This window comes from Acanthopagrus latus, chromosome 20, assembly GCF_904848185.1.
Source record: "Acanthopagrus latus isolate v.2019 chromosome 20, fAcaLat1.1, whole genome shotgun sequence".
Classification (NCBI taxonomy): Eukaryota; Metazoa; Chordata; class Actinopteri; order Spariformes; family Sparidae; genus Acanthopagrus; species Acanthopagrus latus.
The window spans coordinates 5464664-5480289 of NC_051058.1; the positions used below are offsets into that span (position 1 = coordinate 5464664).

At 46.0% G+C, this 15626-nt stretch overlaps 1 protein-coding gene across 6 annotated transcripts in view; it reads right to left on the bottom strand.

Moving 5' to 3' along the window:
- cacna1g (calcium channel, voltage-dependent, T type, alpha 1G subunit) overlaps nt 1-15626 on the bottom strand; it is a 274185-nt gene that overhangs the window by 257847 nt on the left and 712 nt on the right. For 4 of the 6 annotated variants that reach the window (XM_037081179.1, XM_037081177.1, XM_037081178.1 and 1 more), the window contains exons 1-2: nt 5765-6578; nt 4748-5065 (exon numbers count right to left, since the gene is read on the bottom strand). In XM_037081179.1, the coding sequence (XP_036937074.1) occupies nt 4748-5058 (311 nt within the window). In that variant the 5' untranslated portion in view covers nt 5059-5065; nt 5765-6578. Of the gene's footprint in view, nt 1-4747; nt 5066-5764; nt 6579-7494; nt 7566-8141; nt 8254-8604; nt 8655-8828; nt 8898-10937; nt 10999-12001; nt 12100-15626 lie in introns of those variants that run through there. The other 2 variants (XM_037081174.1, XM_037081175.1) reach the window with 2 other exon arrangements.

The following is a 15626-nucleotide window of genomic DNA, read 5'->3' on the forward strand; positions in this document are numbered from 1 at the left end:
TTTTACTTTCTCCTTCTTTTCTCCCCATGCGCTCTCTCTCTCTCTCTCTCTCTCTCTCTCTCTCTCTCTCTCTCTCTCTCTCCCTTTTTTCCTCTTCTTCTACTGATTTTGGAGACTGTCAGACTGTCAGAGATGGCACGCACGCACCCACACACACATACACACACAACCCCACTCGCTCTCCAAGCCAACATGACGCTTTTAACTCCAGTGGAGGAAAGAAGTGACGGGTCCGGGAGAAAAGAGAAGCCCAAGAAGGAGAAGAGGAGGAGGAGGAGGTGGAGGAGGAGGGATGAGGGGAGAACAGGCGATGGGGAGGGTAGGAGACATTTTCTGCTGATTAAGTAAGTGTTTGCTTCGGCTTCCATTATTTGACAGACGCATCGGAGCAACACGCTACCAATGCGAAAGCCCGCTTTGCTGAAATATAGAGCAAGAGAGGGAAACATAAGGAAAAACAAATCCATGGAACGTTTCGCCAAAAAAACCCCGCACTCCCAAGTGCGAGCGGTTTGTCGGCCGTCCAATGAGGCTTTCTCAACGTGATGACAAACACCTATTCTGGCCAGGTGTCCTCCCTCACTGTTCTGGGGCCATGTAATCCTCTCCTTAAATCAGTGTGAGCAAAGGATAGAGAGAGAAAGAGCGCTGGATGTGTTCCCAAACTCCCCTCCTCCTCCTCCGTCTTGGCACAGCATCCAGCTCCCCGCCAGAGAGGAGACACCTACGGGAGTCCTGTGGAAGTGTGTGTTTGTGTGTGCGTGCTGCTTACACAACCTCACTCACTCTCTCTCTCTCTCTCTCACACACACACACACACACACACACACACACACACACACACACACACACACACACACACACACACACACACACACACACACAAAAGCTCTCACTCTCTATCATACACAGATTCTGCAGGAATCATTAGCAAAACCAGCAGAGGGAATTTCACACAGGCCGGGCAAAACATCACTCAGAGCGTACACCCCAGGGGTCTTCAATTAGACCCTAAATACCTCAGCGAGTATCCAGGGGTCCTAATTACTTCAGACTGCTGAAAATGGCCGCAGGCCGCCTAAGGCCGTGGGCTTACCGAGGATATGCCTGTTTAGAATAGATTCTGGCCCCGAGATCAGTCGGATTTTCCTGTGTTGTTGGTCTACAGCATCAGACAGAAGAAGAAGAGCCGAGGCAGAGCTGGCTGCTGCTGGTGTGCTGCGGATGTATTTATAGCAGGAGAAAGAGAGACTACCGCACGATTAATTCTTTAGCCAGAAAGCGGAGAAAGGGAGACCGAGAGAGTGGCAGAGGAGGGCCACGGATCAAGAGAGGAAGAGTTAAAAATATAGCAAAAGAGAAAAAAAAAGAAATACATCTCTGTGGAAACAAAGCATGAGTGTACACACAGATTCCAGGGTGCCACTGAGACAGATCGATCTCAGGAACGTCACAGTGCATTACAGAAGCGATGACCTTTTCCTAAATCTGCACAGATAGACATTAAAGGGCAAAACCAGAAGAGAGGACATCCAAATACAGTCCCCACAGCACTTGGGACGCGTGTGCACACGCATACAGAGGAACATTCAAACATTGCCACTGATCAACCCAAAGTCATTTCGACGTGTTCTAATCCTCATTACATTTCAAACGGTTGGCTTGTAAAACGTTGTCAAACAGATCTGAAAGCCACGCATTCAGTTCCATAAGAATAATTAGCCACCATCAGAAAAAGATGTCAGGTCAGACAGGCAGGGGGATTGTACAAAGCTTCCCAGGAAATTTAACCAATTTCAGGACAAAATGCCACACATTCAAACCAGACCACAACGCACCAACTCCAATGCCAGTACATCCAAGCAAAGGGCTGCAACTTCAGGTCAGCATTTATCATGCAGGATAGGATACACTTCGCATCCCAACATGCACACCAGAAGGTTAGAGGTTCGAACACTGAGCAAGCCAAAGTAACAAAAGAGGTCACCAAGTGCGTGATGCCGAGTGGAAGCTATGTGAAACAGCACAAGGAGTTTGTAAGAGGCTGTGTGGTGACCGTGCCCGCCTTAGAAGATCTCAGCAGATATATGATTGGATCGTTTTACGGTTACGGTTAAGATGGAGTGGTTTTGGAAGCCTCTCGCTATAGCTGAAGGGCTCAGTCAACTGATAGAAGATGAATCAACGATGCTTCAAATAACTGATTCATCTGCTAATCATTTTTCAAGCTATAAGGCCAAGGATGACCTTGTTCCAGTGTCTCAGATCTGAGCTTTTTCTGCTCTTCATTTGCTTTTGTGATGGTCCATTCACCCTCTTTGGTCGGAAAAACTACGTCACTTGGGCTTTGTTGTGATGGGAGTTTTTCAAGCAAAACAACTCATTGAGAAAACAATTGGCAGATCATTCAATGATGAAAATGACTGAATGATTTATCTGCTACTGTGGGGAAAACACAAGCTATGTCTCGTCATTGAAACTGTCACAGTCATCTAGAGATTTGCAGAACTATTGATTGTCAATTGCACCAAGGGAAAAGTTATCGTACAAGTGTGACTTTTACCGTAAACATAGATATACTGTATATTCTAAGGAATTATACAGCTGTATTACATCCTGTTGATAGTAATTCTGTAAACCCCTATTTGTGCCAATACAAGTAAACAACTGGCCTGCAATAATATTTATATGGGTGTGTGGGTAGTACTCTAACTGGTCCAAGAATAACTTTAACTCTATCACTTTATTGCAGTCCCAAGCCATCCCGACAGGTGTCCGTTACGCAAATCCAAATACTGACAGGAAGTTGATCGATGTAAAATAGTACAGATACAATAACGATTTCTCCAGAAAAAAGTGAAAGGCCAAATTACGGCACCACGGAAGGAGGCACAGGAGGCTCAACGGTGGAACAACTGGAATAACTGTGGAAAGTTTATACTGCAAAAGTATAAGAACCCCGTTGATGGAGGAGGCAAAGAAGAAGTGAAAAAAAGGAGAGTAAAGTATAAGTAAAAGAGGTAAAACAAGAGTGAACGGAGGGGTCAAATTGGGATTCTTACGGTTGCTTTGGGCAGTAGCCAGGCCGTTAGCGGCAACCACGTTGCTAATGCTGCCTTTTCGACAGTGGCACCAACAGTAATACCACAGGGACACACCAGGAGTGGACTAGGAAAAGTTGTCAAATTCCTCTTTAAATAATCCTCTTGTGTCACTTATAGATCCAATCTTAAGGCACAGGGTCAAGTTCAAATAGGAATGCATGCTAATAATGGAGTCTCAGCAGGGGGGTCTGTGAAATGAAAATGTTTGAGAACTCCTGACTTGGATAACAGAACCAAGCATCACCTTTGCTCCCTTAGGAGCCACGAGGGACACATGTGGCCCCGCTGCTATAAAAGTCTATTTGTAAGACCTTTAAAGATTTGACATTTACAGACATCGGAAATCAGCTGTGATCAGCTGGGAGACCAACACGGGATGAAAGATGACGGGAGGACAACAGTAGAAGACAAAGCAGTGTCGAGGGGGGTAAAAGAGCAGCAAGTGCAAGCCGCATCGTGGACAGCGTTCCTGGGGGGGCGGGCAGGAAGACGGGATAACATGGCATCTCAATTAACACGCTGACAAATGAGGAAACGGGGGGGGGATTAGGATGCGAAGTAACAGACAAGGCAGAGGGGCATGGATGGATGGAGAGAGGAGGAGGCGTGGAAGGGAGGCAGACAGGGGAGGCAGGAGTGGAGGTAATCCGAGTGACATTAGCACACATACACACAGCACCTAGAGGGAAAAAAACAAAGGCTGAAACCTCCGGAGCGGAGCACTATCGGCCAAGCAGGCATTCCTTCCCAATGCTCTCTCAAATCCAGCGACCGAAGCCTCACACACACACACACACACACGGAGAGAAAGACAGACATTAAGAGACCGAGTCTCCAGTGCCTCCCTTCTCTCCCCCTCCTGCTCTCCTCCTCTCCAGAGAGGTGAATCAGTGCAGGTCTGTACACTTATGAATCAATAATACACTTCAGTGGCAGGAATGATTCAATAAGGGCTCTATGACTTGAATAGACTCCACCCCTCTGCCGCTGTTCACCCCCGAAAGAAAAAGGGAGACCGCTCGATAAGCAGCCGGTCCAGGTGTGTATCAATAAACTAATTATAACACGCCGCCCCCTCTCTGTAGAGAGCCATAGATTTCCATCACTTCGCATTCATTATGAATAATCGATCAGGAGCTAACACCGACTCAGAGGAATCAGAGCGTGACGTGGGAACAAGTAAAGATGGTGAAGGTGGGCTTGAGGGGCCAAAACACAAACACAACACACACACACACACACACACACACACACACACACACACACACACACACGTCCTGTCAGGTGACTGAGTGCAGCTCCAATGGGACCAACACTCACATTTGAGTCAAACACACCTGAGAGCAGCTCTTTTTGTGCAGATTAAGTCGCACAGCTTGTTCACTGGATAACAGCAACAAGGTGGATCAATACACACACATACACACACACTCTCTGATGTATGTCAAAAACCTGGATGTCTAAGCAGACCATGTGCTGACTCTGAGATCCCACCTCTGATGGTATTTCAGTAATAACCCCATGAGGTCAACTGGAAAAAAGCTGCACAGCCAAGCAGGTGTTTCTTACCTGCCACAGGTGGAGGCGCGCGCGTGTGCGCATGAGCAGACTCCTACTCTCAAAAAGTCAAAAGAAAAGGATATGGGTTGCAGACCATCTTGAGACACCAGCTCCGAGGCCGGGTGGTTTGTTTCAGGTAGAAGAAGACCACGGGGGCCAGGGTGGGGTAGGGCAGGTTCTCCCCGCCGCACGCAGACGCTTCCTCCCCGGTCGTAGAGATCCCGTCGGGCGCCGGGGACGCCGGCTCCACCACCACCTCGCTGCGCTCCCCGCCACCTATCCCGACCCCGGACAGGTCGTTGAGCCGGATGAAAGTCCTCGGCAGGGAGGACCGACCCTCAGAGCCCCTGGCGTCGGGGACCCCGGAGAGATTTCCCCCATCCTCGGCCATCATTCACCCCCTGCAAAGCAAAAGGGGCGACCACAAGCGCCTGATCAGATACAGTAAATACAGCTGACAGCCGCGGAAACGTCTGCAGCAGCAAGAGGAGAATCATTAAGATCCCATTAAATATTAAGTTTGGCCTGCTGATTTGCGTTCCGGAATCAAATCCACCAACTTTCCATATGGTTACAAAACATCCTGATGCACATACTCACAATGTTCCATCTAAGGAATGTGTTAACAGGCAACAGTAGGGAGCGGTGGTGCTGCTGGAGGGGCTATTTTGGGAAAATACGCACACACCTCATCGAAAAATCATTGCATACATTTTCTATTGGCATGAAAAAAAATGTCACTAACAGGATTTTTTTTATATATATCATTGTATATATATATATTTTTTAATGGATGTAGATCAACTCAGCAGATATTTGCTGCCGTGAGCTGGTAAAAAGATCGGCGCTCCTAATGAGCCCCTCCAAAAAAAAAAAAAAGAAAAAGAAAAATCATGAAGGGCTCGCACATTCCTTTTCATCAGAAACAATGCCAACATCTCCCTCTCATCAGCAACAACAACCGCCTCTGCTCCAATTCATTTTCCGAAACTTCAGTTTTAACCAATTAATCTATCAGCGCTACATTCATTTGGAACTGATTCGTTGCAGTCATTTTCTCCTAAATAAGTGCCGGAGCATCATTCCGTTCGATTTATTACCTGTAATGGACTCGGTAGATGTGCCCAAAGCGCGCTCAGTCATCGCATGATCAGTTTTTGTCGTGGCTGTAAAGTCCACACCAGCCTGAAGACAAACAAAATATATACAGATCTACCCGGTTGGAAAGAAGGAGAGACGAGGAGGGAAGAGATAAAGAAAAAGAGGAGCGAGTCGGGAGAAGACAGCAGAGGGTCTTGTGCGTCTGGCGGACCGTGTAGTTTCCAGGTGGTGCGCTTCTGCTGCGCGGGGTCCGACTCTACGGACGCGGTGCGCCCAGGCCCCCCTGTCTCCGATGTCCAAGCTTCTCCCGGGGCCTCAGCAACACTTCAGAGCCATCCCCCCCGTTAGAAACCAAAAAAATATATAAGGAACCGTGAGGCGTGTGTCTACTTCAGCCTCAGGTAAAATATTAACACCGCGCAAAAAACTTCTTGACGGTTCCTTTCTCCTCCACGGAGCTGATGGACAAACACCCCCAGAAAAAAAAGGAGAAATAAGGACAATTGGTGATCTTTTCGTTTTCCCCGCGTTTTCCTCCGCTTCAAATGAAGAATCCAGTACTTTTTCTCTGCATCCACAGGCGGTTTTCAGCGCATATCCCGCATCAGGGTTGTTAAAGATCCAATGGAGATGCTGCTGCACATCCTGTCGCAGAACACAAACAGGCGTCAGAGAGGCGACCTGTGGTATTTCTATTTTTTTTTTCTAAATATCGCAAACACCACCCCTCTCCATTGCTGCACTCTCGAACGACCGGGCGCTCCTGCTCTCACTCTTGTCTCCCTCCAGACTGTATTCGGTCGGTTCCGTCCATCAGCGAAGCCTCGCACAGCTGGATGAGGGGATCCTAACTTCTCACTCCCCGCCCCAGCGAGCGCCCGCTCTGCACCAATCACGGCGCGTCCTGAGTTGGAGCTCCCTCCTCACCGGCCGGGCGGGGTGTCAATCCGAACCGCGGCGCGGGGAGGAGGGGGGGGGGCGAAACAGCTGGAATCTTATCGTCAGCCGTCAGCCAATGAGAGGCGAGGGAGCGAAGGTATCCAGCAGCATCGCGGCGTGATTGGTGCAGAGTTTATTATGGGGAGTTTTGAGGGGGAAAAAAGTTTCCAGATTGTTCAATTAAGCAGAGAAAGGACGGTTTGTATTGGTTATATCAAGGCGACAAAAATAAAAGACAAGCAGCAATCATCAACAGTCATTCTCGTGTTATCACAACAAAATGAAATGTAGTATCGCTGTGATAACAATGAGACTGTTTTTTTGTTTTTTGACATTTATGTTGCCAGATCTGGGGACCCCGTTCCCTGGGTGGGTGCGCTGGCATGTGTGCTGGTGGCCACTAGGGGAAGATGTTTCCCCAGGCTTTTCTGCCTCACACATATGCGCGCACACACACGCACATACACAGTACACAGCCTGAAACAAACAGTTGTGCTCTGTAGTTTTTAAGTGCCATAGTGCTTTGGATTGACATTCCCTGTTGAAAATCTATTAAGTTTCCATGATTTTAGGATTCTATACAAACCTGACACACACACACACACACATGCACACACACACGCACACTCTCAGCACATTACTCACTACATTGCAGTGGCATACTTTATTTTCATTACAGTGTATGATCATTGATTCGAGAGCAGGAGCAAATCAATGAGTAGGGACCAATTTCTTTTTCATAGAATTGTGTCGCAGCCGGCACTCGTGTGCAGTGGCGGATATTAATCACCTGGGCTGTTTCGCACATAGCTCACCGCGAGAAGGGGTGCTGGGTCTGACAAACACACGTGCACACATGACCTGAAAAACAAAGGAAAAAAACAAAACACCTGCATGTGAGATGTGAGCACAGGAGGAGGAGACAAAAAGAGAAAAGGAGCGAGAGTCTACACAGCCTCTGCCAATAGTCTCTGTTTGGGCTGATTACTTAATCGTGTACTATCTTAACAGAGTATCCATTAAAACATATTGATCCAGCACTGCTTGTACCTATTGGACAGGAATGCCAAATAATTGTTCTGACTACGCGAGAGAAAAAGTAGAACACAATTACGGCCAGGCTCTTAGTGCAGCACACCTAAAAGCACGAACGCAACATCCATTAATAATAAGCAATACAATTATGCATCTATTATTCATAAAACGGAATAAAGCAGTGGCGATTCAACACTTGAGCGCCCCGTGAACACTTCCCAAGGCGTGCTTTTATGAGTGGTTGATGAATGATGTTTGTTAGTGCTGGCCAATTTGAGCTAAGACCCCAATTTATCAGAGTGAGCGATCTCGGCTCTCCCGGGGAAAACTTTCTCTGGCGGCTACTCTGCAGGCCTCCTGACTGGCAGCAAGCACACGCTCAGCTCGTACGTTAGTGCTCACCTTCAGCTGACGGCGACGACAGTCCTCACTGACAGAGAAAGCCAGAGACAGAGGAGGTTGATGCGTCCGTGATTTCTCTCTCTCCGATCGACAGGGGGGCTCCGATCCATAGCTAGGGAACAAGGGATGTAACAAATGACATGAAAACAAATGATTGCACTTTACTGAAGATAGACTGCTAGTTAATTTGATGTACTGAAGGTAGGTTGAGCCATATAAGTGGCTCTAGGGATCCAGTGCTGGTCTGTTGTGTTGTCCTTCCCCCACTTTTGTCAAGACTGAAACAGTGAAATGCTACTGCATCGACTGCCTTTACGTAAGTGTGATTTTTTTTTTCTTCATTTGGCAGACACTTCACTCCTTGGTCAATAATTTGCAGATAGAGGAAAGGTAGACTGATCAACCTCACATGTATGTCTTTGAGGCAGGAAGTGAGAGTGCTTGAAGAGAACATGCACAGTACCTTCTCGCTGGAAGGCAACAGCACTGACCGCCACACTGCCATGCTGCCACCTGGAAGCAATGGAGGGGAATTCAATCTCAAATATTCATGGTCCCCACAATGAATCTTTATGTTGAACATCTGGCCCCTTCTTTAGTACCACTATCAGCTCAAAAGGTCTACTTCTACACTAGAAATAATGAAATATATTTTGGTAAACTGTGTGTGAATAAACATTTCGGCACCTCGGGGGACGGGGACTCGGACACTCTTCTATTTCTGCCGGATGCTGGAGCATGGTGCAACAAATCAGCCTAATTCAGCATAGAGCAGACAGAAAGTCACACACCGAAACAACACCATAACATCTGGTTAATTTTCATAATCAAACACTCAAAAAAGAGACAACTACAAACGCTTCTTCTAGACCCTCGGTCAGGAACACTTATTGCTGGACCTCCGGCTGTCCAGTAGTGCTGCGCCGCTCCGGTCTCAAAACATAGCCAGTGTGGGTTGCTGGTCACAGTAGCAAGGTGAGAGGTTTCAATCAAGTCTATGTGTGTGCTTCCACTGGCTCTGCATTACAAAATTACGTAATTATCATGGGGACTCCTTGGTCTCACAACTCCAGCCGAGTTGAGGAAAACCGCACCAGAGCCTTTCCGTATTGCACAGGCATCCAGTGGAATTCTGGAGTTTGTATTTCACAAGGAAGGACGGGGTGAGGTACACCACTGTGTGACACACTTGACTGTGTAAGGGACATCACTACATCAGCTCGGTAACAATTCGTTTGAAAAATGACTGCATGTTGTTTTTTTTTTATTGATCGTTGAAATCAGGGTTTCACGATGAGGCCTTGTGTATGTGTGTTAATGTGTGTGTGATTGATCTCTATCCATGTTATTGAACCCTCAGTGGTTCTCCCCCCACAAGCTCTAGAAGTGAGGATCGTCCAGAAGAAGTAATTACAAATATTGACCGTTCAGTCATCCTATCTCTCCTTGATCCAATCCTGTTTTTACAGTTAACCCTCCTCCTGGTGACCTTCCGTCCTGTAATGCATTACAGGACGAGAGGTTGTCCAGTCACTTAACACCTTCATATAGCAGTTCCTTTCACTAACCAAATAGCCAGTCCATTCTTTTCAGCCTGCCACATTAGAAATCATTGCTGTTGTTGTCTTGAAGAGAACAGGCAGCAAAAAGCCAGAGGCACAAGGAAGATCACCATCAATGAAAAAGGAATTTAAAGCCAACCCTTTTAAAATGTGATGTATTTAAGTTGATGTGAGGTTTGGGTCCGGTTTAATATCAAACAAACAACAATCCTCGCCCATGCATAACTATTGCAAGATGCCTGCTTTATTCCAATTTGGGAATGGTGAGATCAATATCAGTTTTGGAGAATAAATGGCATGATAATCAGAATTGTTTGTTTAAACTCCCAAACATGCCAGAGCACATTTAGTGGTTGTATTTTAGCATGTTTGGCTTTTGTAGCCTTGCAGTAACTAGGAGCAACGCTAAAGAAAAAAAAAAACCTCAAAGAGTATTTGTGTTTGTTTTCTGTCTTCAGCAGAGCTTCCTCACCGCTGATAATTAACACATGTAGTGCTGTGATACATGGTAAATGAGTGTAGAGAGCAAACACACCTTTTTTTTTTTACTTACATAATGTTTTTGTCATGTAACTATACTTTTCCAAAGCCGGGGGAAAACACCAACAAACAGACATGGAAATAAGGGCAAAAACAGTTCAATTTCCCTGACAGCGTGTTGACATATGCAAAGCTGGTTCCTTTTAATCAATAAAATCAGCTGAGGTCGAATATGATCTTTGCGGTTGCTGTGAAATCCAGGAAGTTGTTATTCACATTTGCTGTTTAACTTTGTGGTATTCATTTTCTGATCAGGCAGCCCATTCCTGTATGCAGTGCCAGCAAACCTGCACCCATTTAGGTTGAGCAAGTGCTATTATTTGGATTTAAAACATTAAAGGCTCTGAAAGCTCTGTTTCTAATTGTAACTGTTCGTCTATACAATTACCTTCACGTCTAAATAAGCAACAGTCAAAGTGAAGATTCAGGAGAAAAACATCCTCGGTTCAACACGCAAAAACTCAAAAATGCTTAAAACAAGCTTGTGTGGGCGCGGCTTAGTTTACTGACATTACTGGAAACACAAGCAAAAAACTGGCATTATGTTCTGATGTATGTGTTGCTTAATTCTGATTGGAAAGTGACATGACGTTATTCACAACTGCGCACGCCAGCTTCAAACCGATGACAAAAACCAAGGACAACAACACTGAAGTAATCCAAACTGAGCTCATGGTTGATGTTAAGTTGTCACCTGACAAAATGGGTTTTTCAGGGCCAGACCTTCTACCTGGTATCTGCCTGGCTCCTCCCATCTAGAATATGAGAAAAACGCAAAAAAAGTACAGGACTGAGACTGAGATTTGCTGAAAATCATATCTGCATTAGCAACGTCACTTTTAGCTAACATGGCTCCAACTCTTAGGGCACTTTTTACAAGGGTCCCATTTTTCGAGGGTCTCCACCTGACAGGCTGTGAGCACTGCCAAAATGCAGGTGATCTACAGGCTAAACTTCTTGACCACTCGGCTGAATCCACCTTCACCGTCTGGACCGCCTTGCAGTCTCACAGATTTTGCGTTCCTTGGAAATTTGCAAGTGCTGAGTGCTGTCCAAAGTCCACAATTCTTTTAGTCCACAAGGGCGCTCACTGGACCTCACTGATTTATTGACTTAAAATAAATTGCAAGAACTTTATCATTATCACTTCCCCACCGGGGACAAATAAAATTTCTTGAATTGAATATATTGGCAAGAACTTTATCCTTATCAGTCTGTAAAACAATCATCTTATTAAAAGTGACTTGAATTACATACGTGTACGTCAGAAATGAAATGAAATGATATTCAACCACAGGTCTAAGCCTTTCTATCAACAGCTTGTATAGCTTCGCAGTCTCTGGCCTCGCAGGCTCGACATGAGGACAGTTAACATGTCACGGTACAACTGAGGCCGGCGAGGGCTCTGTCCACAAGTCCAGAGAGCGGGCATTCGGAATCAGCTCGTAAGTGCAAAAGGTATCCATCTCATAGTGTTTTTAGCAGTCACTGACAAGCTTCAGGTGCATCACCACCTCCTGCTGGACTAAAGGTAGTGCAGCCCTGACAGAGAACAGCCAAATTTATGATCTGACTGACAGAGACACACCCAAGTGTCTTCAATCTCATCTGAAGTGTGACAAGAAGATACAAGTGCGCATGATAATGTGATAATTTATCCAAGGGCTATGGTAAGACTGTGGTCTGACTGCCCCCTCAGCAACACACACACACACACACACACACCCACACACACACAAATAACACACACACACACACCTCACAGAAGCTTACATGGTTGAACGAAGCTACTGGACAGGACAGGGCTGCGCTCGTACAAGAGGTGACTCCCTCCGGTCTCAACTTTTTCTATTTATCTGCCAAATGATAAATAGAATAAAATCAGCATGTCAGTTTATTTTAGCCCACATTCAATCCAAAACAATACAGTAATACAATGCACCCCGTGTGACTCATACGGTGTGTGTGTGTGTGTGTGTGTGTGGCCTTGTTATGGGAGCCTGAAGAGGGTCAACAACAATATCAGTCATTTATAAACAAAAATCACTTCTAATTGAAAAATGTTAAACACAAGACTCCAGACTATACAAAGCTTGAAGCTTTTCCATTCCTGCTTGCCCACCTAAAAAAAAAAAAAATCACACGTGATTACAGTGATACTGATTCACATGTTGGTAACCTTGGTTACAGTGCGGAGCAGCTCGGAGAGGAACATTTTCAACACTTCATAAATTATATGCCTGTAATGACATGGAGGCAAGAAAAGGAGGACGGAGATGAGATCGGAGGGGCGAGATGAAGATGAAGCACAGGAGGAAGAGGGGGAAAAGAAAGAGGGAGAGGAGGAACAGAGAAATGAGAGTAACTGAAGAAGAGGATGGGTGTGTGTGAAGAGAAGAAGGGGAGCAAAAGAGGAGAAAAGGCATAAAGAAAGGAGAAAGAGGGTGCAGAAGAAATAGGATGGAGAAGCAGAGAGAAGTCGATGGAGGAGGACCTGGAGGAGGGGGAACAGAGGGAGAACAGGTTTAGGAGATTAAGCAGTCTAATAAGAAGTAGTTCGACAACACAGTGCTGTGATAACTAATAGATAGCTGCAGAGACGTGAGATCCACTCTCTACTTTTGTTTTCTCTTTGATTCCCCCCCCCCCACCCCCCTTCTAAGCCTGATTAAAACTGTTTTACTTTTTTTAACAAACATAAATTGATAACAAGGAGCTGCCGTCACGACATGACAAAAACTGAGACCGAACTGAGAAAAAGTTAAGACGAAGACGGGAGGGAGAAGCAGAGGGGGCCCCTCAGCGCTTCCCTCTCTGTGCCTCCGCCTTTCATCTTTTTCCTCTTTGAGCATCCTCCAGCTCCGTCAGCGTCGGCTCCCACAGAGCTCTCTGCGTTCCCACTGGGGGTCTCTGCGAGTCAGCCCAGGACGAGCGGCTGTCCCCGGGGGCTGAGGCAGAACAGTGCACGGCCCCGATCTGGAGCCTGTGCCACTAATAGCTAAAGGGTGAGAGAGGGTTTAATATGGGTATTTTGAGACGGTCCGTACTGCCAACGCGTGGAAAATGACACCGAAACTTCCAGAGAGGACTATCCCAAATAGGGAGAACTGGGATCGAGTGTGTGTTTATCCAGTCATGTCAGTTTCTCTGTGTTTCATGCATATGCAAATAAAGAGCGCATGAATACAGGGCTGAGACATGTTGCGAATACATCGTAATGAGTGTTCACATGCACACCGCCAGATACTGGGTCATGTTCTGCGTAATCCTATATATGAATAATACTGCATACATGATTAAATAGAATATTTCTCTGGAGATTATGCATTTAATTTTTGGAGATTTATGTATTCATGAGTGCTCTATCATCATTATCCATTATCTGTGAATAGTGTGCACCATTTAAAGTGCACGAACTGAGTCGCAGAGGAAATGCTTGCATTGGAAAATACATTACTTGCAAATGCATACGCAGTCATTAATGTACTAATCCAAACAGCTTTTGTGCACAGGACAGCAACACTAAGAGTCTGCAGCCATGCTTGCAGCTCTGCGAGGATGCAGTTAGGCACAGTGATGCTTTGAGTCAATGCTAACATGAGGAGCACCTTTTTGGAGCTCAGCATCTTGCCCAAGGTCACTTCATGTGTTTTGCTAAGGGCGCCAATGGCTACAGAGCTGATAGCTAAAAGCTAACGCAGCTAATATAGCCAACAGCTAAACACACAGCAGGACTGTGGAGTGTTTATTCTGAGTAACATGAAGACTTAAACAGTGAGCTGCACTTTAACATGACAACAGAACAAGTTTACAACATGTAAAGTCCTCCAGCTGCCCTGCTGAAAAAAAAAAAAAACAGCATAGACCAGCACCAAAACACAGCATCTTGCTAGTAGCTAGCAAGACCAGCATGTTGTGTTTGGTGCTGGTTTTGGTGCTGGTCTATGCTGCTTTTTCCAGCAGGGTGAGTACAGCTCAGAGGAGTGTGTACTTGTGCTTAAACATCTAACTAACTATGGAGGATTTAAAAACAGCAAACTAAGGTCAAGATACTGACGTGATACTCGAACCATAAATGCTATTGCACATCCAAATTCTGTGATTAGAAAATGACCTAATTCTGCAAAGACCATTCTTGTCCTCACCCGACTAGCTGCCAGCTCTTGCTGTCTAATAGGTAGCATGAGAAATCCCAGTGCAAGCGTCGACCGTTCAGCCTGATGGCTATGTGGGTTAAAAGCTGGCTGCGCCTGTTCACACAGGAAAAGGAAAAGCGATCACGGGCATCGATCGCTCCCACAGGGGAAATGTATTGACAGACGGACTAACCCTGGACACACATTTTTTTCATGTACACACTCACACAGACACTCTTGCTGGGCAACTAATTGAATCTTTTGGATGCTTTTTTTCGGGAAGAAGGAAAGTGGCAGGGTGGCATTTTCGTCACCTCCCTGCAAGTGTTAAAACTTTTAAAACTTGCACTTCTTTCCACCATCTAGTTTGTGGTAGTAGCGTTTGTCAGGACACGTCCAAATGGACTCCTTTTTTGGATTCCTTCATTACCAGGTCAGTGCTAGTAAGGTGGAGTGACACTCTGCGTGGGGGCCTGCGCATTTGTTCCAAACCTCTGACCTCAAACATGATCTACAGCTGCTACCTGCCAATTGCATCTGACAAGGCAGTCTGTTCACCTGCCTGTCACTTTCCACGCACGCACACACAGTGACGGAGGGACGAAAACACAGCGACAAACATTGTCAGACACGAATACTTCACACAGACGCACACAGACTCCCTGAAACAGACCGGTTCCTGTTCATCGCGAGGGAGAGCAAAACAAGACGAAGGTGTTTACGTCCCGCGCGTGATTGAAAAAAGCCTCTCGCCGAACTTCCCCCGCAGCGCTGAGTTTGACGGAACGCTCATGTTTCCAACACGTGGGTCACAAACAGCAGACGGCCTTTTTGAGTGTATATATGTTACCCGGTAAGGATTAAATAAAAGACTGGGGGCCTCGCATTTGTCTCGAGCCCTTTTCCCAACCGAAATGATCCACTGAAAGAGAGATCAATATTTCCATTTGCGTGATGGCTCGGGTGGGTGTTTTGAATTATTTGAATGATGGAAAAGTGTAGGGGTTAGGAAGGAGTGTGTGTGTGTGTGTGTGTGTGTGTGTGTGTGTGTGTGTGTGTGTGTGTGTGTGAGAAAAAGAGAGATGAGAGAAAAAAACAAGGAGGAAAAGGGGGAGAGACTGCTTGCTTCACAATGCATCCTTGCTCTGTGCAGACATGTAGACATCACTGAGTGATTGAATTTCTACACTTCTCCCCTTTACAGTTCACCAGCTTCTTCTTATTGAAATGCTATAATCCCTACATTC